This window comes from Marmota flaviventris, chromosome 3 (assembly GCF_047511675.1).
Source record: "Marmota flaviventris isolate mMarFla1 chromosome 3, mMarFla1.hap1, whole genome shotgun sequence".
NCBI lineage: Eukaryota > Metazoa > Chordata > Mammalia > Rodentia > Sciuridae > Marmota > Marmota flaviventris.
In genome coordinates this window covers 439,423-464,069 of record NC_092500.1, presented here as the reverse complement: position 1 = coordinate 464,069, position 24,647 = coordinate 439,423, and the positions used below count along the sequence as shown (strand labels likewise).

General features: G+C 46.8%; 1 protein-coding gene across 14 annotated transcripts in view; it reads left to right on the top strand.

Annotated features, from left to right (window-relative positions):
* The window catches only part of Ppp6r2 (protein phosphatase 6 regulatory subunit 2), a 96,285-nt gene that overhangs the window by 52,751 nt on the left and 18,887 nt on the right, over positions 1 to 24,647 (top strand). For 12 of the 14 annotated variants that reach the window (XR_011706963.1, XM_071609360.1, XM_071609361.1 and 9 more), the window contains 6 exons: positions 4,982 to 5,224; positions 13,406 to 13,592; positions 20,260 to 20,397; positions 21,558 to 21,623; positions 22,845 to 22,957; positions 23,332 to 23,445. Coding sequence is in view for 13 of the 14 variants with exons in the window: in XM_071609360.1 (XP_071465461.1) it covers positions 4,998 to 5,224; positions 13,406 to 13,592; positions 20,260 to 20,397; positions 21,558 to 21,623; positions 22,845 to 22,957; positions 23,332 to 23,445 (845 nt within the window). In the remaining variant the exon portion in view is untranslated. Of the gene's footprint in view, positions 1 to 4,981; positions 5,225 to 13,405; positions 13,593 to 17,821; positions 17,917 to 20,259; positions 20,398 to 21,557; positions 21,624 to 22,844; positions 22,958 to 23,331; positions 23,446 to 24,647 lie in introns of those variants that run through there. The other 2 variants (XM_071609365.1, XM_071609364.1) reach the window with 2 other exon arrangements.

The following is a 24,647-nucleotide window of genomic DNA, read 5'->3' as shown; positions in this document are numbered from 1 at the left end:
GGTAGAGCACTCGCCTAGCATGTGTGAGGCACTGGGTTCAATTCTCAGAACCACACATAAATAAATAAGTAAAATAAATGTCTATCAACAACTAATAAAAAAAAATACCAGCTGCATTCTTTTTTGGGGGGGACTGGGGATTGAACCCTAGGGTCAGTTTGCCACTGAGCCACATCCCCAGCACTTTTTATATTTTATTTTGAGATGTTCTAACTAAGTTGCTTAGGGTCTCACTAAGTTGAGGAGGCTGGCCTCAAACTTGAGATCCGCCTTTCTCAACTTCCCAAGTTGCTGGGATTATAGGCATGCACCGCCATGCCTGGCACCAGAGACATTCTTTACAGAAATAGAAAACACAGTCCTAAAATTAATTTAGAAGAATAAAAGACCCAGAATAACTAAAGCAATGTAAGCAAGAAAAAAAAAAAAAGCAATACTGGAATCATCATAATGCCTTCAAATTATATTACAGAGCTAGGGCTGAGGTTGTGACTCAGTAGTAGAGCACTTGTCTTGCACATGTGAGGCACTGGGTTTGATCCTCAGCACCACATATAAGTAAATAAATAAAATAAATGTATTGTGTCCATCTACAACTTAAAAAAAATAAAATAAAAAACTGACACAGACCAATGGAGCATAATAGAAGACAGAGACCAACCCACACAGCAACAGTCTTCTGGTCCTTGACAAAAGCACCAAAAACATGTCAGAGAAAAGAGCCTTTTAAACAAATGGTGCTGGGAAAAGTAGTCATCCACATGTAGAAGAATGAGACTAGATTCCTCCCTCTTACCCTGCACAAAAATCAACTCAAAGTGAATCAAAGACCTTGGAATTTGACTAAGAACTATGGAAGTTCTAGAAGAAAAATGTAGGGTCAACACTCCAGCATATAGGCACAGGCAGTGACTTCCCCAATAGAATTCCTAGTGCATAAGAAATAATGGGGTGGTGATAAAAGGCTTCTGCACAACAAAGAAAGCAAGTGTGTGAAGAGCGAACCTAGAGAATGAGAAGATCTTTGCCAGCTGCTCTTCTGACAGAATTAATATCCAGAATATATAAAGAACTCAAAAGACTTAACACCGAAGGGGGAAAAAAACCAAAAAAACACCAGATAACATAGTCAGTAAATGGGCAAATGAACTAACCAGACACTTCTCAAAAGAAGAAATGCAAACGAACAACAAATATATGTATGTGTGAGGCACTGGGTTTGATCCTTAGTACCAGATAAAAAATAAATAAATAAAGGTGTTGTGTCCATCTACGACTAAAAATATTTTTTAAAAAAACTATACCGTTTCTTCTCAATTTAGTTAGAATGGCAACCACGGGGAAAGTAAACAATAATAAATGCTGGAGGATGTGGGGAAGAGGAACACTTTCACACTGTTTGTGCTATTGTAAATTAGTATTGAACTCCTATGGAAATCAGCAATGAGGTTCCCCAAAAGACCCAGCTCGACACTCCTTGGTATTATCCTAAAGAATTAAAATCAGCATGCGACAGTGATATGTGCACATCCTGTTTATAGCAGCCAATTCACAATAGCCAAACTGTGGAAGCAGCCCAGGGTCCCTTAACAAATAGAGATAATATGGCATGTACACAGTGGAGTTTTATTCAGCCATAAAGGAAAATGAAATTATGTCATTTGCTGGAAAATGGATGGAACTTGAGAGCATTATGCTAAGTAAAAGGAAGCCAAATTCAAAACTCAGGAGTTTATGTTTTCTATCATGTGGAAGTAAGGAAAAAGAAAAAGGAAAAAAAAAGTAGGGTGGGCATCTCATGAAAATAGAAGTGAGACTAGTAGATAGAGGGAAAGGACTGAGGGGAAGGAAGGGGGAAAGCTGGAGAACACTGTCAATCAAATGACATGGCCATGCTATGTGCACAGACGAGTGTGGAACAATCCCACTATGATATATAATTATAATGCACTGATAAAAATAGGGAAAAACCGGGCTGGAATTGTGGCTCAGCGGTAGAGCACTCGCCTAGCACGTGCAAGGCCCTGGATTCAATCCTCAGCACCACATAAAAATAAATAAAATAAAGATATTGTGTCCAACTACAACTAAAAATAAATAAAAAATATGGAAAAACCTATAAGATAGCATTAAAAAATAAAGTATTTTTTTTGTACTAAACCTTATTGGAATTTCTTCCTTTGCGGGGCAGGAGGTACTGGGGATTGGACCCAGAGGCACTTTACCGATGGGGCCCCCTCTTTCCCTGATTCTGTGTCACCCGGGCATTTGAGTCATCCTGTTGGGCATTAAGAGGAAGGGTCAGCTTGCTCTCTGCTTCCTGGCTGCCATGCGCTGGCAGCTTCCTCCACCATACCCTCTGCCATGGTGTTCCACCTCACCGTGGCAGGGGGTATGGTGTTCTAGGGCAAGGGGGCTTACCCACCACGGACCAAACCTCTGAAATTGTAAAGCCTCCAAATCCATCCAAGAATGGTTTGAAACAGCCTTTCAGAAGTGGACCTGCTCAGAAGAAGCCAGCTCATCCTTTGGTTGATCACCTTTTGATGTCACAAGCTCAAAATCCCCTATGCAGAAGATGACAACTCATAGGGAAAAATCCAGCTTGTGAAGACGTGTGGGGCTCTTGGCACCTGTACAAAGGAACCCTGAAAACTGCTCACTGTCCAGTCAAGAGGCAGTTCTCTCCTCTTCCTTCCTGTGGATTTCCCTGCTACCAACCACACTGGGATTTGAGCTTTTGCTCCTGTTCTCTTTGCCAGCGACCTAGCAGTGAAGTGTCTCCTTTTTGGAAAAATAAAGAGGGGCATTCAGCCCCTGTGTGTGAAGATAGCCGTCCTCCCTGGCCTCTGTTGCTGGTCCTCCAGAGTTGTTGCATCTACATTCCTCACAGAGGAGTAAGAAAAGTCTTGGGACCCAGAAGGAAACAATACCTTGTCTTGCAAATCAAACAGCTCCACTTTGGACACTTTATTTTTTTTGTACCAGGGATTGAGCCCAGGGGCACTCTACCATTGAACTACATCCCCAGCCCTTTAGAGACAGGGCCTCACTAAGTTGCTGAGGCTGACTTTGAACTTGTGATCCTCAGCCTCAGCCTCCCAAGCTGCTGGGATTACAGGGGTGCACCATGGTGCCCTGCTCCACTTTGGACTCTTGATAAGAGTGCAAGAGCAGCACCTACCTCAGCAGCATGCATGGGCACGGTGCTGCAGAAGCCAAAACCTAAGTGCAATCTGCGTGATAGGTAAGGTGCTGTTCTAGCAGACCTGGAGAGTGCCTGAGGACCAAGAGCCATTGGTGTGTGGTGGCCACTGGGATCAGTGCTGGCTTTGAAGCTGATATGAGAGGACATGAATGTGATGGTAACAGAGGCTGTTAGGATGAAGCTGGATGCAGAGGCTTCTGTGGTGGCGCTCCTAGGGTCTCACAGGCTTTGCATAGGCGTTTATATCCTGCAGTCCCTCTTTTATTTTCTAAGTATAAATGTTAGATAAATAAATCCTATTTGATATTACCATAACTTTGTAAATAACTTGTAACTTTGAAAAGATTCATAATTTCAAAATAAACTTTTAACTTTGTTAACAGATGTAGGCTTCTGTTTTCTTTTTGTGTCAGAATAGTGAAAGCTGTCTTGCTAACCCACCTTGGGCCACAGACTTGACAGTGACACCCACTGGCAGGCAGGATGATGAGAGCCAGAAGTGTTGGCAGGCAGAGGAGGGCCATGTTACAGTGATCTTCAGGTCATTGTGGCAGGGTCCCCTGCCACCCCATGCCCAGTTGCTGTGCATGTGAGGCATGTGGCAGCCTCATGGGTAACCCTGGCTATTATTCAGCAAATGGGAAGCCGGGCACAGTGCTACATGCCTGTAATCCCAGCTTCTTGGGACACTAAGGCAGGAGGATCTTGAGTTCAAAGCCAGCCTTAGGCAAGACACTGAGCAACTCCATGAGACCCTGTCTCCAAATATAATATAAAATAGGGCTGGGGATGTGGCTCAGTGGTTGAGTGCCCTGAGTTCAGTCCCTGGGTACACACATACAAAAAAAAGATGAGGACAGTGCAAAGGGACAGGTGGTGGTGAGTGGCAGCAGAGGGCAAGGTCAAGCAAAGCCAGCTGCCTGGACTTGCTGAGGCTGAGCTCTGTGAGGCTTCCAGGGTGTGTTTGCTCTTCCCTCAGGAGCGGGCTGAGCACTGGAACTGGGTTTATGCTGAGTTGTTAAATTTTCTCAGGATGGAGAGGCATCCCTGAAGGTCCGTTTCAGGAGGTGTTGGTCTCATGGAGCCAAGGAGCCAGCAAGGGATATGTTGAATGCTGTGGGTGGGACTGGGGGAGACGAGGGTGCATAGAACAAGGAAGGTGAATCGGTCGGGCGAGCCTGGAGAGTTGGGCCCCAGAGCTGGAGGAAGCTTGTGACTGTGAGTGCAACCTGCACAGGTCTGATAAGAGCAGTGACTGGAGAGTACCTATGCCCTTATCCTGAGTCCCAGTACTTACATGTGCTTATGTTGAGGATGGACTTATTGGACTTTTGCTATAGTGCAGCTTTGTTAGTCTGCTTGGTAAAATACCTGACAGAAATCAACTTAATGGAAGAAAAATATTATTTTGACTCATGGTTTTGGAGGTTTCTGATTGTGGTTGGCTGGCTCCATTACTTTTAGGCCTGTGGTGAGAAGAGCTTTGTGGTGGGGAGTGTGTGGTGGAGCAGAGCTCCTCACCCCTTGGCAGCCAGGAAAGCAGAGAAGGATGGGAAGAGAAGAAGGGGATAGGGATAAAAGACACCCTTCAAAGACACCAGCTCAGTGGCCTACTTCCAAGTAGGCACCACCTCCCGGTAACTCTGCAGGCTGGTCACCAAGCCTTTAGCACAGAACCTTTGGGGGACTTTTCTGATCCAAACTGTTAACAGTGGCAAAGGGCAGATTCACAGAGTGGGGAGGAGTGAGTGACCCTCTTGTGCTTGCCTACAGCTCTGTGGCCGTCACGATGTTCTGGAAGTTTGACTTGAATACCACGTCCCATGTCGACAAGCTGCTGGACAGGGAGCAGGTGACGCTGCAGGAGCTGATGGATGAAGACGACATCCTGCAGGAATGTAAGGCTCAGAACAGGAAGCTTCTGGACTTCCTGTGCAGGCCACAGTGTATGGAGGAGCTGGTGAGCCTCATCACGCAGGACCCACCTCTGGACATGGAAGAGAAGGTCCGCTTCAAGTATGTACTGAGGCTGACAGGTCCTACACTGAGCAGTGCTCGGGGAGGCCGTGGGCAGTGTCTGAGGACAGCCAGAACCAGAGTTTTTTGATGGAAATGGAGGATGGTCACCAAGCCTTTAGCACAGAACCTTTGGGGGTCTTTTCCCCAAAGGAAAACTTAACCCCATCTGAGAAGTGAGAAGGCCTCTGCTGAGTTTGAGTTTGGAATCTCTAGTGTGTTTTCTCATCCTGAGTTTAAGTTGGAACCTGTTAAGTAAGTTTATATTAGGTTGGTACATGTTGGAGCACTTTGATTCACAGTATGTTAGGGGAGGGGAAAGAATGATTCTACGACAGAGAGGCAGATGGATTGCAGTGTGAGCCACGCCACCAGCAGCGGGCCAAAGGCGGGGCTGCAGCAACATGTGGTTTGACTCCTGAACTCCAGGAAGGGGATCTTCAACTTGGAGGAAATACATTGTTATCATTCGTGGTATTAACAATTCCCAAAGTTTTTCTTTAAATGTGCCATTCAGTATTTGGCCACAATGTTAGGAAATGACAGAGAAGATAGAGGCAATGTGGCAAGATGGTTAAGCTTTGAGTGAAGACTTATGCACTGAGGGAACACCCCAGGCAGCAGGAGGGCTTCCTCACCACAGGCCCAGACTATAGGCTGTATGCATACCGCTCCATGAAGAGCCCACGTGGCCTGCATTGTCCCCAGCGTCCCCCAAGATTGGATGAGTGACCATAGGCACCAGGTCCAGGCTTATGAGGAAGGGTGAAATACATGCATGGTAAAGCTTTAGAACAGGGCCAGCAAACTACAGCTCTGCTTTTGTGTGGCCTGTGAACCAAGAAGGCTTTTACGTTATTACATGAGTGAAAAAATAAATAAAGGTGAATACACCAGTAGAGTCTTGCTGGACACGCCATGCTTGTCCATACACAACACAGAGTTCAGTTTCAATAGAGGCTGTCAGAAATATTTGCCATCTGGCCCTTCACAGTGGTCTGCTGATCTCTAGTCTCAGGAGGAAAATAGGGCAGGATGGGTGACAGGGTGGCCTGGTGGGCTGTCAGGATGGCATTCACCATGGTCAGACAGGTCCTCACCGACAAGGAGAGCCACATGGTGTTCTAGAAAGATCTGGGGCTTGCTTGTGGAGGGGCCGGGGGCTTGGGGATAGCATGACCATATCTGGAGGCCACTGTGGTCGCAGCATCACCACTTATAGGCCCTTTAGCCCTCTTACTCCCAAATGTCTTTCAGTTTGTGGCACATTGGAACAAAGTGACAGTTCATGAGAAGTATGACCTGGATCTTGTGAGTCAGGACAGGGGATCCAGGGTGGCGTCCGTGAGGCGGGAGAGCTACAGTCAGTTGAGAGAAATGAGTAATGAATGCTAAACAGCAAGGAGAAAACTTGAGGCTCTGGGGGAAGCTCAGTCGTAGGTGGAACCAGTGGTGAGCAGCACCCAGGCACCCACCATGTGGGTGCCAGGGCTCTCCTTTCCCGTCTTGTGTTAGGCACTCCATGGACCTTTCAGTCTGTAAATATGTGGATCTTAGCTCAGAGAAATTTTTCATATTCTTTCTTTTTTTTTTTTTTTTGGTATAAGGGATTGAACCCAGGGGTGCTTAACCACTGAGCCACGTCCCAGCCCCGCTTTTCTTTTGAGACCAGGCATTGCTAAATTGCTTAGGGCCTTGCTAAGTTGCTGAGGCTGGCTCTGAACTCATGATCCTCCTGCCTCAGCCTCCTGAGCCGCTGGGATTACAGGCATATGCCACACTGCAACCGGCCTAAATTTCTTGTATTATTTCTTGGACAATCTTCTCTCCTCCCGTTTTTCTTCTGACTTCTTGCAACATCTACTTTAACATTAGATCACCTGAATTAATACTTTCTCTTACCTTTTTTTTCAGTTGTTGATGGACCTTTATTTATTTATTTAAATGTGGTGCCTCACACATGCTAGGCAAGCACTCAACCAGCGCCTTTCTCTTACTTTTGTTCTTAATGTTTTATCTTTGCCTTTTTATATGAGAGGTTTGACTTTTAAGTTACCATCTTTTTACTGACTTTTGAAATTTCTACCATCATATTTTTAATTTCTTTTCTTTTCTTTCTTTCTTTTTTTTTTTTTTTTTTGTAATAGGGATTGAATCCAGAGGTGCTTAACCACTGAACCACATCCTAGCGCTTTTTGCTGGGCCTCACTAACTTGCTGAGGCTATCTTTGAACTTGCAATCCTCCTGCTTCAGCCTCCCCAGCTGCTGGGCTTACAGGCGTGCACTGCCGTACTTGGCCATGTTTTTAATTTCTTTTCTTTTTAAAAAAAAAAAAAATTATTTTTTAGTTTTAGGTGGATACAATATTTTTATTTTTATGTGGTGCTGAGGATTGAACCCAGGGCCTCATGCACGCTAGACGAGTGGTCTACCACCTGAGCCACATCCCTAGCTCCTATATTTTTAATTTCTAAGAGCCTTTTCTTACTCTCAGATTTTTTTTTGGACAGTATCTCACTCCATTGCCCAGTCTGGTCTTGAAATCCTAGGCTTCAGTGATCCTCCCACCTTAGCCTGCATGTGGCTTTGTGTGTGAGTCTCAGATATCTTAATGGAAGTTCCCAGTTCTTGTTCCCAATTCTGCACACTGTCTAGAGCATCATATTATAGAACACTGTGATTTCTAAAGTTTTCTCTGGACTCAGGACTCTCTCCTCCATGTGCCTGGTCTTCTATCTGTCAGCAGTGTGCTTTCAGGCACGAGGCCCTGATGCCTGTGCAGAGTTTGGGGTCTGGGTGGGGCTTGCTCACTGCATGCTTCTCCACAGGTAAAATGAGCCAGCTTTTTGGTTAGATGACAGCTAGTTGATTTTTTCTCTTTGTTCTGTCATTTTCTCTCTTCCTGGTGGGATATAGGCTTGTTAGCATCCTGGGTGCTGACCCAGAAGGAGGGCCTAGGGGCACCCATGCTGTTTTCACAAAGTTCCCTGTTCTTGGACTGTATCATGTCACTCCTCTCTGATGTGCCTGGCATCACTGAATCAGGAGCTCAGCTGTTGACTTCTCCCCAGGTCTGTGGACCCGGCAGTGCCTGCTCTGATGGTTCCCATCCCACTTGCCTTCACCAGCCTCTCCTTTATTGGTTAGGCCTCTGGAGCCGGATGGCTTGGACCCTCACTCCAGTTGATACCTCCCTCTGGGCACCTTGTGCTCTGTCTTCCCTGGGCTTGGCCGGCTACTCTCTGTCTTCTTAGTCCAGTGTCATTTCTACTTCTCTTTTCTTTTTAATCATTTGCATTTTTGAGTAGGAGTTTGAGAGGGAATATTACCTAGACTGTGTGCTCTGTCTGCCTTGTTTATTTGGAGTTCCTATTCCTTTTATAAATTTTTTTCTTATTAGAGCTTTATGGTTATACGTAGTATTAGGACTCATTCTGACAAGCACAAACATGCATGGAAATCTATTCAATTCCTGATCCCCCTTTCCCTCCCATTCTCCTCCCCTCACCCCTTCTCCTCCCTCTATTCTACTAGACTTTCTTTCATTCATCTATTAATTTGTATTTGATCTGTTCTTTAGGTTGTCTTATCCTCCTTCTCCTTCTCCTTCATTTTTCTTCTAGCTTCCACATATGAGAGAAAACATCCCACCTTTGAGTTTCTGAGTTTGGTTTATTTCATTAGCATGATATTCTCCATTTCCATCCATTTACTGGTAAATGCCATAATTTCATTCTTCTTTTTGGCTGAACAGAACTCCATTGTGTGTGTGTGTGTGTGTGTGTGTGTGTATCACAATGTCTTAATCCATTCATCTATTGATAGGCATCTGGACTGGTTCCATAATTTAACTATTGTGAATTGTGTTGCTATAAACATGGAGGTGGCTGTGTCACTATAGTATGCTGATTTTAGATCTTTTGGATAAATACCAGAAATGACCTTTAGACATGACCAGTGCTACTAAGGCTGAGGCAGCCAAGGCAGAGCAGATGGCATATTGCTTTGGGGTTGTGTTCACTCCATGGTGCCAGTGATGCGATGTTTTGGTTGGTACACATGTGGGGCCTCCTCTACACATATATCCAAAGGCACTCTGGCTACAACGATGGGTCTCACCGCCTCCAACTCTGGAAATTCGAGCCACAGCTCTGCCAGTACTCTAAGACTCGGCATTGTCTGATGACCTGCTAATTCACTGATAGAATTGGGCTGCCTGTTGTTTTTATGCAAGTTGGTATGAACAAAGTTTAAAATATCTGGTCGAATTGGAGACAAAGTGACATTTTTGCCAGATGACTTCCCCTTTTCAGAGAACACAGAAAGGGGTCAAGTACACGCCATGTTGGAAGAGGAGAGGGCCACATTCCTCTCGACCCAGCTGCTCCCTCAGGAAAAACTAGGACTGATTTTTCTAATTCCGTGAAGAATGTCATTGATAGTTTGATGGGGATTTGCCAGTGCCTCACGCATGCTAGGCAACTGCTCTACCACCTCGGCCTTCTTTTAGTTTATTCTTGCTGTGAAATGTTTTTATTTCCCTCTTGAATTTGAAACTGAGTTTTGCTGGGCATAGTAACCTTGGCTGACAGTTATTTCCTTTTAGGGCTTAGAGTATCTCATTCCAGGCCCTCCTTGATTTTAGGGTCTAAGCAGAGAAATCAGAAGTGAACCTTATTGGTTTGCCTGTCAGTGTGACCTGATGTTTCTCCCTTGAGGCTTTTAGTATTCTTTCCTCATCTTCTGTGTTAGGCATTTTGATTATGATATATCTTGGCAAGGTTCTCATTTGGCTTGGTCTATTTGGGGTCCTGTAAACCTCCTGTATGTAGACGTCTGTCTCATTTCTGATATGGGAGAAGTTTTCTCTATCTCACTGAAAATATTCTTTATGCCTTTAGTTTGTATCTCCATGTTCACTTCTATTTCAATGATTCTCAGGTTTGGTCTTTTAAAGTTGTCCCAGAGTTCTTGTATATTCTGGTCATGTTCTATAATTTTTCCCCTTTATTACCTTCTGTGTACTTAAGATCATGTAGCCCGTCTTCAGGGCCTGAATTCTGACTTCAAAGGTGAGATTCTATTTTCAACACAGTCTAGTCTTTTAGTGATGCCTTCCAGTGAGTTTGTAATTTGATTGATTTATCTTTGATTTCTAGGAATTCCCCTTGATTTCTTTTCACGATTTCTGTTTCTTCATTAAAATGGTCTTTTATGTCCTACAGTTGCTGTCTTGATTCCTTCCTTAGATCTTTTTTCGGTTCATTGAACCTTTTTTCATTAATAAGTTTTTTATAATCTTCCTCTGGAATTTCACCCACCTGTCTATCGGTGGGCTCCTTTGCTGGGGGATGAGGCTTTGCCTGTTTTCTCGTGTTTTTAGAGGTCTTGCTCTTGGGCATCAGCTGAAGTGGATTCCTCTGCCTCCTTTTTTGTGCGTGCCCTTTTGTATGTACTTGTCTCTTGTTCGGGGACTTCTCTCTCTTTTTGATGTGTGAGTAGATACCAAGGATTAGGGTCTGAGTTCCCTCTCTGGTTGTTCCTCCTTGGGTTCTCGTTTGGGGCTTTTTGTCTCCTCTTCTTTGGTTGGACTAATGTGAGGGAGTGTTTAGTTTTGCAGCCAAATCTCTTAACCTATGAACTTTTTTGTGTCCCTGTAGTTTCCCAGTACTTCACAGAATTGGGGGCAAAATAAACAATAGTAACAACTGTTGCAACAACAAACAGTAAACAGTGTTAAAGTACAATACCCAGATCCTACTATGGTGTCTGCAACATTAATTGACACAGTAAACAAGAATGGTGGGTTTACAGTTGTCAGCAGGGAGGACAATAACCGAGGAGCAGCTCTGGCAGGAGCAGGTGTCTGCCTTATCCTCCACAGTGGTGATGGCTGCATTAGCATTTTGGTGGGGACAGGGGTCATTTGTCTGTCCTCCACCTTGGGCCTCACACCACAGAGCTGCCTGGAAAGCAGCCTCCTCTACTCCGCCATCTCCCCGGTCCCCTGATATGAACTTCAGAAACTACTAAAGCACTTCCTGTGATTATAACACACAGATAAAGGGGGTAAGGAGACAGTCTTAAGTCTCCCCCACAGACATGACCTCAGGAAAGCAGCTTCTTCTAGCTCCTCTGATGGGTGTGGGTGAGATCCAGTCTTTCCCTGGCCTCTGGGAACCACAGGACATGGTCTGTGCTTTTCCTGGTTCCTCATCCTGTGGGGTCTGCGTGGTCCCCACTGCCTGGGAAGAACTCATTAGGCTGTTGTTCAGAGACCTGGCAGACAGAGCCTGCAGTGCTGCCACCCAGCTCTCTGGCCCCTCTGCCCTCAGTGGCCCTGTGTTGTCCCCTGTCCAGTCTTAAACAGCCCATGAGGTGAACACTGGCTACTCCATTTCACAGACAGAACTCAGCCAGTGAGGAGGAACCCACGCTGACCCAGCCCTCAGGACCCTCTCCACACACCTAGCCCATGTGCCTGCAGCACTGTTCACACTTCTCTCTGGTCCCCAGACCAGCTTTTTAGCTCCCTACTGCTGGGCCTCTGACTGGCAGGCCCCTCAGAGCTCTGAAGGCTGCTCACTCTTGTGGGGGCTGAGGAGGAGCACCCAGCCCACGGCCAGCCAGGACCCCCCTTCTACATATGGACAGTCACCACATTTAGCCAGTTATTTCCTCTAGATTCTCTCAAGCCCAGGTCCACGCATCCCCACCCCCCCAACCTTGGAAGCACCTTGACTTAGGCATTAACCACATTTGGCAAGGGAAGGTCATAGCAGCAGACCTCAACCAAGTGCTTCCTGTGCATGGGAGTGGCTTGCTCTGTAAACCCTAGCCCCTGTCACCCTTGCAGAAACCGTGGAGGACATGTATCCTCACTCTACATGCAGGTGAGAAAACCCCAGATAACAGAGTCAGGTAATGGCCCAGTATAGGGACAGTCTTTCAGCTCCATAGGACACCCCCCTGGTGTCTGGCCTGCTGAGTCTATTTCCACTCCGCAGTATTCCCAGATGCATCGGATGAGAGGCAGAGCTTCAGGCCTTCAGGGGTGCTTTTGGGCAGGTGTGCCCATCCTGAGGTGACCAGTGCTTGCCAGATGCTAACAAGAGAACATAGTGATGTCATTATGGGATTACATATAATGGGCTAAGAATTATTTTATATGTAGTCATTTTTATCAAATGAAAAGTACATTATTCAGTTATTAGTATTTCTAAATAAGGAATTGATTACATAGTTCCGTACAACTTACACTGTATCATAAACAGCAGATGTGGCATTTCTCCAGTCTGTGCTTATCGACATGAAGGGACAAGGACATAGGCAGGAGAGGAAAGGCAGGCTTCTGATGGAGAGGGGGTGACAAATGTGCTTGTGACTTGGTCACACTGAAACAGGGTGGTTAGACAGGAGGCAAGAGACCTGGGGTGGAAGGAGGAAGCAGGAGAAAGGCTATCAAGCCATGTAGTAGAGTCGGAAGATGAAGGCCACCAGAGGGGCTGGGGTGAGGGTCCTGCCGATCCTTCTAGTAGGCAGAATAGACCAGCTGGAGCCAGGTCGTTCACACCTGTGACCCAGCAACTCCGGAGGCTGAGCGAGGAGGATTTTAAGTTCAAGCCAGTCTGGGCACCTTAGCAAGATCCTATCTCAAAATAAAAAGTAAAAAGGGCTGGGGAAGGGATGGAATTGTGGCTCAGTGATAGAGTACTCGCCTAGCACATGTGGGGTCCTTGGTTCGATCCTCAGCACCACATAAAAATGAATGAATGGAATAAAGATATTATGTCCAACTATAACTAAAAAATAAATATTTAAAAATAAAAAGGGCTGGGGATGTGGCTCAAAGGTAGCGTGTCCCTGGTTCAATTCCCAGTACTGAAATAAATAAATAAGTAGATAGATAAATAAATAAATAAATATTATACACGCCAGTTGAATATATATATATATATATATATATATATACACACACACACACACACACACACATATATATATAAAAAATACACACCAGTTGTTCACAGAAAAATATTATTTTTATTCTGTCCTGAGGTGTGCTCAGTGCTGTGTCCTTGTCACATGGGTCTGTTCCATAAGAAGCAGATTATGTAAGCAGCTTCCTGAGAGTTGGGAAGTCTCATTTCACCTTCAGTGCTTGCACTGTGCCCTTTTAGATACCCCAACACAGCCTGTGAGCTTCTGACTTGTGATGTGCCACAGATCAGCGACAGGCTAGGCGAGGACGAGAGTCTGCTGAGCCTTCTGTACGACTTCCTGGACCAGGAGCCGCCACTCAACCCTCTGCTGGCCAGTTTTTTCAGCAAGACCATTGGCAACCTCATTGCAAGGAAAACTGAACAGGTAATGATGTGTGAAGCACATGTGTTTTGGACAGTGACAGTCATCATCAGGCTGTCACCAGTGAACTGTCACTAGGCTGCAGGGACAGCATTTTGACTGCTTACTGGGACATAGGTGGAACAGTGAGTGGCTGGAACATGAGTTAGAGTTTAAGGGAGAAGGTGGCTTCCCAAATATGCTTCTGATGGCCATCTCTGGAACACGTGGCACACCCTGCCACCCCAGGCCAGTTCATCCTGCCACTGAGAGCACAGGCAGGAGTCCTGGGCCATGACTTCACTGTGGCAGAACCTTGGCTGGCCCCTTCTCGGGTCTGTGCTTGGTGTGGGTGGTGAGTCTGGGCATCCAGAGCACTACTGCTTCACAGTCAACACAGATATAGATGAAGTCCAGGTCTGGGAGAAGGAGTTCATCTTTCAGCTGTAGTAAGGTGCTTCTCCTGCCTTGTGTCTGAACTGACATGGCCTCAGCCCCTTCGTTCTGTGGGCACCGGGAGGAGAGGCCTGATGGTGGGCTGTGCCTGACACCCATCTTGCCAGTCTTCTTTTCTGTCACCTCCACTCACCCATCCCTACTGGTTTACTTCAAAGCACATCTCAAATATCAGATCCTTTCTTCTGTGAGTATTTCATTACGTATCTCTAAGAATTTTTTTTCTTTTACGTATTAGTAGATGACCCCATCTGGGTGCAAAGGAGCAAACCTGTAATCCCAGCTACTTAGGAGGCTGAGATAGGAAGATAGTGAGTTCCAGGCCAACCTGGGCAACTTAGAGATACCCTGTTTCTAAAAATAAAAAGGGTACCCTTGATTATCATATCCCCAAAATATTAGCCATAATTAACATTATCAAGTGTCCATTCAGGGAGTAAAATAATACTTGGTGTCTGTGTCTTGAGCCCTGAGAAAGGTTATTTTAGTCAGCTTTTTCAGTACTGTGACCGAAAGCACTGGCAAGAACAACATAGAGGAGGAAAAGTTTATTTGGTTGGTGCTTTCAAAGGTCTCAGTCCACAAATGGCTGACTCCGTTCCTAAGGGCCCTAGGTGAGGCAGAACATCATGGCTGAGGAGTGGTGGAGGAAAGTGGCTGAGGACACAGCACCAAGAAGCAGAGAGCCAGATGCAGTGCTGCACGCCTGTAATCCCAGCAGCACTGAGCAACTCATGAGACCCTGTCTGTAAATAAAATACAAAATAGGGCTGGGGATGTGGCTCAGTGGTCGAGTGCCCCTGAGTTCAATCCCCAGTACCGAGAGAGAGAGAGAGAGAGAGAGAGAGAGAGAGAGAGAGCGTGCGAGAGCGCTCCCCCCTCACCACAGATAAAACATACCCTAGTTCCTCCTCCAGCCACAGCTTATCTGCCCACAGTTGCCACCAGGTAATCCCCATCAGGGTATTATGCACTGATTGGGTTAAGGCTCTCATTACCCATCACTTCACCTCTAAACTCTAGTCACACATGAGCTTTTTGGGGACACTTCATATCTAAACCATAACAAAGGTCATTTGTTTCCCTTCTGCTGGCATGTTTTGAATATTCAGGGGGATGTCATCTTATATCAGGTCATAAAGCCAAGATTTGTGAGAGATCCGGGAGGACTGTTTCAGCATCTGTTTGTAAAGCAGAGTAGAAATGAAGAGTAGCAGCATAGGAGTTGTGTTTGTGTACCCTTGGGCAGGAGGGAGAGGGAGGCCATGAACAGTGGTGGCAGCAGTACTGTAGGTGGGGATCTTGAGATTGTTCTTGTAGTGTTGGAGGGTGGTCACTAGAGGCCTGGGAAGACCCCTGCATCTGCATTTGCTGCCTGTAACTGGAATATGAATCTTGTGATTTACTGTTGCCTGCTCACAATCCTCTGCCACTTTCAGATATTTCTTTACAATTTTACTGGTAAGCTACAGCACTCAGGCCAAAAATGGCCTGCTACCTGCTTGTTGAATGAGATGCAGCCTCGTGCTGGGTCACACATCAAGGCCCTTCTTTGCAGTCATGGAGGAGCCGGGAGCCGGGCTTCTGGGTCACTCTGTGATGCATTGCAGTCCTCTGTGAGGGCTCTGCATAGCTTTCAGTAGATTTATTCTTAAGAAGTTGATCCTGTATTACTGTGTTATTTTTAAATTGGATTTTTATGGAGAAATTGCAGGTTCACATGCAGTTGTATGAAATAATGTGGAGAAAACCTTTGTATGCTTTGACCAGCTTTTGTCTGGGGTGGCATTTAGAAAAACACTAGTTCAGCATCACAACCAAAATTGATGTTGGTGCAATTCCCGATTCACTTGAATTTCTCAAGTCTCACTTACACTCATTTTTGTGTGTGTGTATGTTCTGTGCAGCTTGTCACATGTGGGCGGGCATTCGTCAGCCACCATCACAGACAGGACACAGGAAGTTCAGAAACCACAGGTCCTTCGTGGTGCACTTTTACAGCCACACCCCATTCCCTTCTTAAATGTTGTCATTTCAAAATATTATTTAGATCAAATCATGAAATATGTACTCTTTGGGTATTCACTTTTTTTCCCCTCAGCATGATTTCCTGTACATTTATCCAAGTTGTTGTGTATATCAATGATTTGTCTACCCTCTTTTGTTTTCTGTGTTGAGGATTTAATCAATGCCCTTGCACATGGTAGGCAACGTTATACCCCTGAGCCATAGCCCAGCGTAGTTTGTTCCTTTTCCTTGCTGTGTAGAGTTACATGATATAGCAGTATCAGTTTATTTAACCATGCACACGTTGAAGGATACCTAAGTTGATTCCAGATTTGGTGATTATCAATAAAACTACTATTAATTCTGATAATTTACTTTTATAGTCTTTTTTAGTTATATACAAGATCATGTCATTTATTATCAATGATTACTTTTATCCTTTACAAATGGTATATATATATATTTTTTACTTCTGTTTCTTGCCTTATTGCACTGGCTGGAACATTAGTACAATATTGAATAGGCCTCCTTGTTTTGCTTGTTACCTAAGGAAAAGCTTTCAACATTTTATAGTTCATTAGGGTCCTTGTCATGGAGCACTCATGGGCTTTTCTCTTTTGTTTTTCTTTTTTGTAGCAGGTTCTTGCTATATTGCCCAAGTGTCCTCATGCTCATGATCCTCCTGCCTTAGCTTCCTGAGTAGCCGGAATTATAGGTGTGCACCACCATACCTGGCTCTCTAGTTTTGTTTTTTAATCCAACTTAGAGGTCTGCAGGTTCAGCTCTGTAGTGTAGTCTGTGATTAGCATGCACAAGGCCCTGGGTTCAGTTGCCAGCACTAAAACCAAGCAAAACAAGAACAAGAAACAACTTAAGGAGGTTTTCTTCATTTCTAGGTTTTTGAAAGTTTATAACATGAATGGTTGTTAAAATTTATCAAATGTCTTTATCTACTGAGTCAACTTTATCTATCAACTTTATGATTTCCCTACTCTATTAACAGTTGAATTATGGTAATTAGTTTTCTATTGTTAACCTACATTATGTTCCTGGAATACACCGAACTGGACTGTGATATATTTTTTTCTTTCTTTTGTATTGCTAGATTTTGCACCTGTGGGCATCAATGAGATTGGCCTGTAACTTCCCTTTCTTACAATGCCTTTGTCACGTCTTAGAGTGAAGGTTTTATACAATTGTACAATTCTATGGAACACGGTCCCTCAACGCCTGTTCTCTGCAAGAGTCTTTGTAGGTGTTTGGTAGAAGTCTCTGACCAGGCTCTGAGAGCCCAGAAGCTCTGGTGGCCTTAGTCCTAAATTCTGTTTCTTTTGGTATTCCAGAATAACTCAGTTTTTTTTCATGTGAGTTAAGTGTTTTTTCTCCTTAAAGGAAATTCTCTATTCTGCTTAATTTGTACAGATTGGCTTAGAGCTGTTCTCATTCACTCGTCAGAATTCCTCTGTTCGAAGGATGTATAATGTGGCCCTGTTGCAGTCCTGATATTGTTACTTAAATCTTCTGTTTTGTTCTTGGTCTTTCTAGAGACTTAGTCATCCTTTTCAGAATGCCTTCCTCCTCTCTCACTTCGTCATCTTCCCCTTTTTCTGTTCTTCCCCTCAGTCTTCCTCCCATCTTCTTACTCATCTGTCTGAGTCCCTTTTCTGTTGTTGTAACTGAATGCTACAAAGTGGGTAATTTATTTATTTTTATTTTTAATTTTTTTTTTTTTATTTGTGCAGCTGGGCGTGGTGGCACATGCCTCTAATCCCAGCGGCTCGGGAGACTGAGGCATGAGGATCACAAGTTCAAAGCCTGCCTCAGCAAAAACAAGGCGCTTGGGGCTGGGATTGTGGCTCAGTGATAGAGCACTCGCCTAGTGCAGGTGAGGCACTGGGTTCGATCCTCAGCACCCCATAAAAATAAATAAATAAATATAAAGGCATGTGTCTATCTACAACTAAAAATAAATAATTAAATTTTAAAAAGGAACTAAGCAACTCAGTGAGACCCTGTTTCTAAATAAAATACAAAATAGGGCTGGGGGTGTGGCTCAGTGGTCAAGTGCCCTCTTGAGTTCAATCCTTGGTACTCAAGTGGGAAAAAAAGTGTATTTTGACATATTATACACACATGGAATAAAATTTATTCTAATTAGGATCCCATTCTTGTGATTGTACATGATGTGGAGTTTCACTGATTGTTATTCATATGTGAACACAGTAAAGTTCTGTCCCATTCATTCTACTGTCTTTCCTATTCCTATCCCCTCTCCCTTCCCTTCATTTCCCCTGTCTAAGCCACTGAGCTTCCATCTGCCCTGCCCACCTTATTGTGTGTCAGCATCCACATATCAGAGAGATAATTCAGCCCTTGGTTTTCCGGGTCTGACTTATTTTACTTAGCATGATAGTCTCCAGATCCATCTGTTTACCAGCAAATGCCATAATTTCATTCTTCTTTATGGCTGAATAATATTCATAGGTAATTTATAAGGAGACTTATTTCTCCTGGAGACTGGGAGGCTCAAGGTCAAGGGTCTGCATCCAGGAAGGGCAGAGTCCAAAGGAGGCCCAGGGCACCACATGGCAAGACAAAGCAGTCTCTTCTCCTCATGAACCTGCTGGTGTAAGCATGGACCCCTCATGACTTCATCTGATTCCAGTCACCTCCCAAAGCCCACCTCCGGATGAAACCATCTGAGTCCCATTTCCCTAGTGTTGAAGATTGAATACCAGAGAAATGCCAAGGCAAGAGCAAAAAGTTTTATTTAAAGAATAGAACAGAGGGGCTGTGGTTCAGTGGAAGAGTGCCTGCCTAGTGTGCCTGAGGCACTGAGTTCAAACCTCAGCACTACATAAAAATAAAAAATAGAATAAAGGCATTCTGTCCAACTACAAAAAAAAAAAAAATTAAAAAAGAACAGAGCTGGACGCAGTAGTACACACCTGTGTTCCCAGCAACTCGGGAGGCTGAGGCCGGAGCCAGCCTCAGCAGCTTAGTAAGGCACTTAGCAACTCAACAAGACCCTGTCTCTAAATAAAATATAAAATGAGATGGGGCTGGGGATGTGGTTCAGTGGTTAAGTGCCCCTGGGTTCAATCCCCAGACCAAAAAAAGAAAGAAAAAGAACAGAGAGAGAGAAGGACGAGGCTCCTCTGGAGAGGAGGGGTTCCAAGTTGGCGTCCCAGTGAAGTGGGGGTGTCCTGCCCCTTTTATACATTTCAGATTTCCTTTGTTCTCAAGCCCTCTCTTCCTCCCATCCTGCCTACAAGACCCAAAAGGTGGAGTAATCCCAGGGCAGAAGGAGGCTGCCCAGAGGTACAGGCAGGAGGGGAGCTGCCCAAGGGTCTGCTCAGTAACAGCTCCTTGCAGGGAGGAACAGTCCCCTAGAGACAGGTGACCTTGGCAACTGGTTGAAGCTGGGGAAGAGTCCTGAAGGTATTAACACTGTATTTCCTTTCCTTTCCAACCAGAACCAGCCCCCATCTTCCCCATCTGACCCCTCGTTCATGACCTACAGGGACTGTCCTATTGCCACCTCCCCCCAAATACCTTAACATATGTTAATTTGGGAATTGAACTTATAGCATTTGAAGTTTGGAACCATATTCAAACTACAGCATCATCTCAGCAACAGTCTGAGATTCCCCGAGTGCCCATCTTTTTGGGCAAAGTGCTGGATCTACCTCAGCCTCCAGCCCATGTCCCTTATCTACACCTGGCTGGGCTGAGTTTGCAGATTCGTGGCAGACAGGTCTGAGCCCAGAGTTCACATGTCTCCTCTGCTGCTCTGATCTGCACCTGAGCAGCCGCCTCTTCATTTGGGGTGCTGTTTCCCTGCTCCGAGGCTCATTTTGTTATCCACATTGATGTCTTGTTGAGAGTGGTCACCACCCACCTCTTTTTTCCTAAAGCTTCAGCCACTCCTGGGTTCTTGCAGGAGCTGTCCTCCTGTACACTCCTGCTCCCTGGGGTTTGTACTCCAGGCTTCCTCCCCCCCACTCCTCTGCACCACCATCCTTCCTCCCCAGTGGCCCTCCTCCCCGGCAGCACGTCTGCACCATTTGTTTCTAGGAAACCTCAACGTGGCTGTGCATAGCAGCCAAGCACACTGCTCATGCACACTGTAACTGAAGATTAGTCTTTCTCATGAAAGTCCTTGGATGAAGTACCCCTTCGTCATCAGGGGTGGCCCTGCTTGCTTACTAGATGTGCTTGATTTCAGGTGATTACATTCTTGAAGAAGAAGGACAAGTTCATAAGCCTGGTGCTGAAGCACATGGGCACCTCGGCCCTCATGGACCTGCTGCTACGCCTGGTCAGCTGTGTGGAGCCAGCTGGGCTCCGCCAGGAGGTCCTACATGTGAGTGCCGGGGGGATGGCCTCCCACTCTCTCAGTGCCAAGTGCCTTGCCCCCAGCTCTCCAGCAGCCCCCCAGCACCACCAGGGCTCCTTCCTGAAACTTTGTCCTATCTCAGCCCATTCAGGAGCAAAGAGCATGCAGGTTTCTTCTTCCTCAGCACTCTCTGGCCCCTGCTGTATACAGAAACCAGGTGAACTCTCTGCCTCCAGCCCTGTCCTCACCTCTCGGCCTGGCCCCTGAGGCGCCCACCCAGACTTTGGTGCACAGTGAGGTGTGGGCTCTAAGCCTGGGTGATCCATGAGGAAGGCATGAGCTGGTGGTGGCTCCACAGAGACCGATCACCTGCTCCAGGTTTGGACAGACCATGAAAGGGGCTGTCGGCCTGGAAAGAGCAGGTTTCCCAGCCCCAAGGGGAACTTGGGTTGGCTCTTGTTTGGCACACTATGTTCATACTACATATTTGAAGTAAAATAAAGTGGGCTTTGGGGGCTTTGCCCTTTTCTGTCCTGGGGAATCAGGTGTCACCAAGTGGGGTGTCCTCACTTTAGGCTGGTAGTTCACTTCTCTGTGAGGCTGCCTATACAGTGAGCACAGCATGCACATTGGCCCTGGTGCCAGCTGCTGGGAAGCCTGCGTGACTCTGCCACTGTCCCCCACCCACGGGTCTCTTCACTCAGTTTGCAGAGCAGCCCTGCAGGGGCAGCATCCCATCTCCAGACAAGGAGACTGAGGCCATGGTGCCAAGGGCATGGGAGGGACAGGTGCACCAGCCGCACTGTGCCCACACCGCCACCCAGCCCACTGCCCGCCCTCACTGCACCCCTGCAGTCACAACAGCGTCGCTGCTTGTCCTGACCCCAGCAGCAAGGCCCAGTGCTTTTCAGGCTTCATGTCTTGCTGGGCTCCAGGGCTGCAGCTCATTCTGGGTGTCTACACGCTGGCCTTAAGACAGACAGATGGTGGTGCACCCTTTAAACTCTGGGCCGCTCCCAGAGTTGAGGCATGGTGTTCTTTGGGTTCTTCCTGGGTCTGGGGAACAGGGTGTCGGTCAGAGTCTCTATCCCAGGTAACCTGGTGTTTGGGTTTTTACTGCACTGGGGACCTTCCTTTCATTTAATTCGATGTAAGCAGAGCGGTTCACAGGCATTTTTCCCTTTCAGTGGCTTAATGAAGAAAAAATCATCCAGAGACTCGTAGAACTGATCCATCCGCATCAGGATGAAGACGTGAGTGACTCTGAACCAGCTTCTCTCAGGAAGGCCCTGCACCTGGCCGTCGGAGCACCTGCTGCCACTCTGGAGCTGGCAGGCCACTCCCTTCCTCTGATGAGACCAATGAGATACTTCCCTTCCTTTAATCAGTGCTGATGTCTAGGCAGTGTTTTGTTTACTGAAAATCAATATATAACATTGTTAGAAGTATAATTCAGTAGCAGAGCCCTTGCCTTGTATTCATGAGGTTCTGGGTTTGATGAGGAGCACTACAAAAAGGAAAAAAAAAAAGCACATGATTTCAGAGGGACTAATGAGGTCTAACTGTCCCAGTCCTAAGCTCTCTGAAAAAATGAAACTGATACATGTATATATATTATAAAAAACAATTTTAACAGAATAGAGTTATCTGTGGCTGAATGACAAATATGAAGCTGAATTGTGATGCAAAAGTAGTCTTTAAATTTTTTTTTAGTTGTAGTTGGTACGGTACTTGCATATTTTTATGCAGTGCTGAGGATCAAACCCAGTACCTCACATGTGTGAGGCAAGTGCCCATCACTGAGCCACAGCCCAGCCCCTACAAAAGTACTTTTTGTCTCTAGCAGTGTTAGTTTGTGCAGCTAGGGATCTGGCCACGCCTAGTGGCTTCTGTGCTCAGGGTGTCACACAAGACTGCCATTGCCTCGGGCTCCACGCCAGGGTCCAGGTCTGTAGTCTGAGGGACTTGGTTGCATTCAGCTCCTGTCCTTCCCTCAGCTCTGTGCCACAGGGGCTCGTGCTGAGGGGTAGCTCATCTCAGCAGGAGCAGCCCTCACTGGCTGCATTCTCTTTAGGCTTGAGTGACCAGGTCCAGTCCACACTCAAGGAGACAGATTTACAAGGGCATACATTCCAGGAGGGGATGGTTGGGGGCTCATTAAACTTAAAATACAAAACCATCAACATCATCATATATTCAGCATATTGCAGAACAGGGATCAAAGCTGTAGAAGGACATCTGTGTAGCATATTTGCCCATCTGGGGCTTGTGTTTAATTCCTGGGGTGGCTCAGCACAGCTAAAATCCTAGTCTAACCAGATCTACATCTTGACAATGGGCACAGCAGACAGTCTGTGAGTCTTTGCAAAAACCTGGCTCAGAGAAGGCCTGACTCATCAGGGGTGCCTGTAGTGGGCCAGGGGCTGGTTTCTGGCAGCTGTCCTAGGCTGAGGACTGCTTCCCTGTCTTTTCAGAGGCAGTCAAATGCTTCTCAGGCACTCTGTGACATTGTCAGGCTGGGCAGAGACCAGAGCAGTCAGCTACCAGAGGCTCTGGAACCAGATCCCCTCCTCACAACATTGGAATCGTGAGTGCTGGTGGGCCTGGTGTGGAGGGCCTCGCTCTGAGCTGTGGGGATGTCTTGGGGCCCACTCTGAACACCAGGAATGCTGCCACCTGCTCAGATGCAGCACCTCAGGCTCAAAGCCCAGGGAGGAGGGCCCAAGCAGTGCTGGAGCCAGTGGGCAGGGGCACTGTGCAAGCCTTGGGCCACTGGCCCACGCTGCTTGCTTATGTGTACCTCTGCGACCAGATGAGGCAGGGAGCACACTGTCTCCTCTGAGCGGTGCCAGAGTGAGGCCCCTGCTGGGTCAGGGTGAGGTGGGAGCTCTCGGGGAAGGAAGTGTCCTTGCAGTGTCTGTTCCTGCTCTGACAGGCAGTGATGGTGTGTGTGTCCAACAGGCAGGACTGTGTGGAGCAGCTGCTGAAGAACATGTTTGATGGAGAGCAGACCGAGAGCTGCCTGGTCAGTGGGACGCAGGTGCTGCTCGCCCTGTTGGAGCCCAGGCGGGCAGGGTGAGCCTCTCCCCCAGAAGTGGTGTGTGCTGCTCCCATGTGACCACTGTGGCTGTCCAGAGTGGTCACACTGTGCTGTTTGTGTTTTGTGAACTTTTGCCTACACAAGTGAAAGTGTGGATAGAGGCCCCTGGTCAGAAAGGTCAACTTCACATCTGTGGCCAAGTCCTCTTTGACCCTGACCATCAGGCATGTCCCCTGCAGCTGGAAGGCACACATTGCCACCAGTTTGCAGAGGTGTATAGAATAGATGTAGTTTTCCCAGGACTGTCCTGACAAGTTCCCACAGCTCATGTGGGTGCGTGCACGTGTGTGTGTGTGTGTGTGTGTGTGTGTGTGTGTGTGTGTGGCGTACCTGCCACAGGGCTTCCACTCTGACACACAGCTGCTTGTTTATATTTACCTGCCATGCCAGGGCAGGGAGACTCTATTTGTCTTTGTTTCCTAAACCCCATGAACACAGCAGCTAACCTGTCTGCCATCTGTTAAACCAGACACTTGATTTCAGGGGCTGTCCTGCACCTCTTTCATTTACCAGGTACATTCAGCACCTACCATGTTGCTAGCACAAGAGCCCTAGGAGACAAACATAACAGAAGCATGGCCTCTCCTCCTTCACTGCTCCCAGTTTGGCCCCGGAGCTCAGCTTGTGTACAGAAGCGATGTGTTATGCCAAGTACAGTAGGCAGGCGAGCTTGGGCCCTGGGGTCCTCAAGGAGAAGTCAGCATGGGCTGGTGGTGGAGCCTGCTGGTCAGGGAGCTTTCCCCAAGAGGCCCCATGTATCAGAGACAATCCCTCACAGCAAGGGTCGTCCTGGGGTGAGTGGGGAAAGGTGGCACTTGCATGGAGGCCCCCCTGTGCTGTGACTCTGGGGAGGGAGGCCACCACACAGTCTTCAAGTATAGCTGCTGGCAGCCTGGTGAGGCCGGGGCGGGAGAACGCCAGCTCAAGGTGGGAGGCAGCAGAGCAAGTTTAGGTGAAAGGTCGAGTCCCTTTGGGTTTCAGGGGCTTGAAACCTTTCTAGGACTCTGGGTAGAAATTTCAGGAGATGTGTGAAACTTCTTTGGAGCACATGGGACCCAGCAGACCAGGTGCTGGCAGAGCCACCCAGGCAGAGGAGGCCGTCTTTGGTGCCCGGGAGCCTCAGATGAGAGCTGTCAGCCTCAGGCAGCTCAGCAGGTGCTGCTGTTCCTGGCACCAC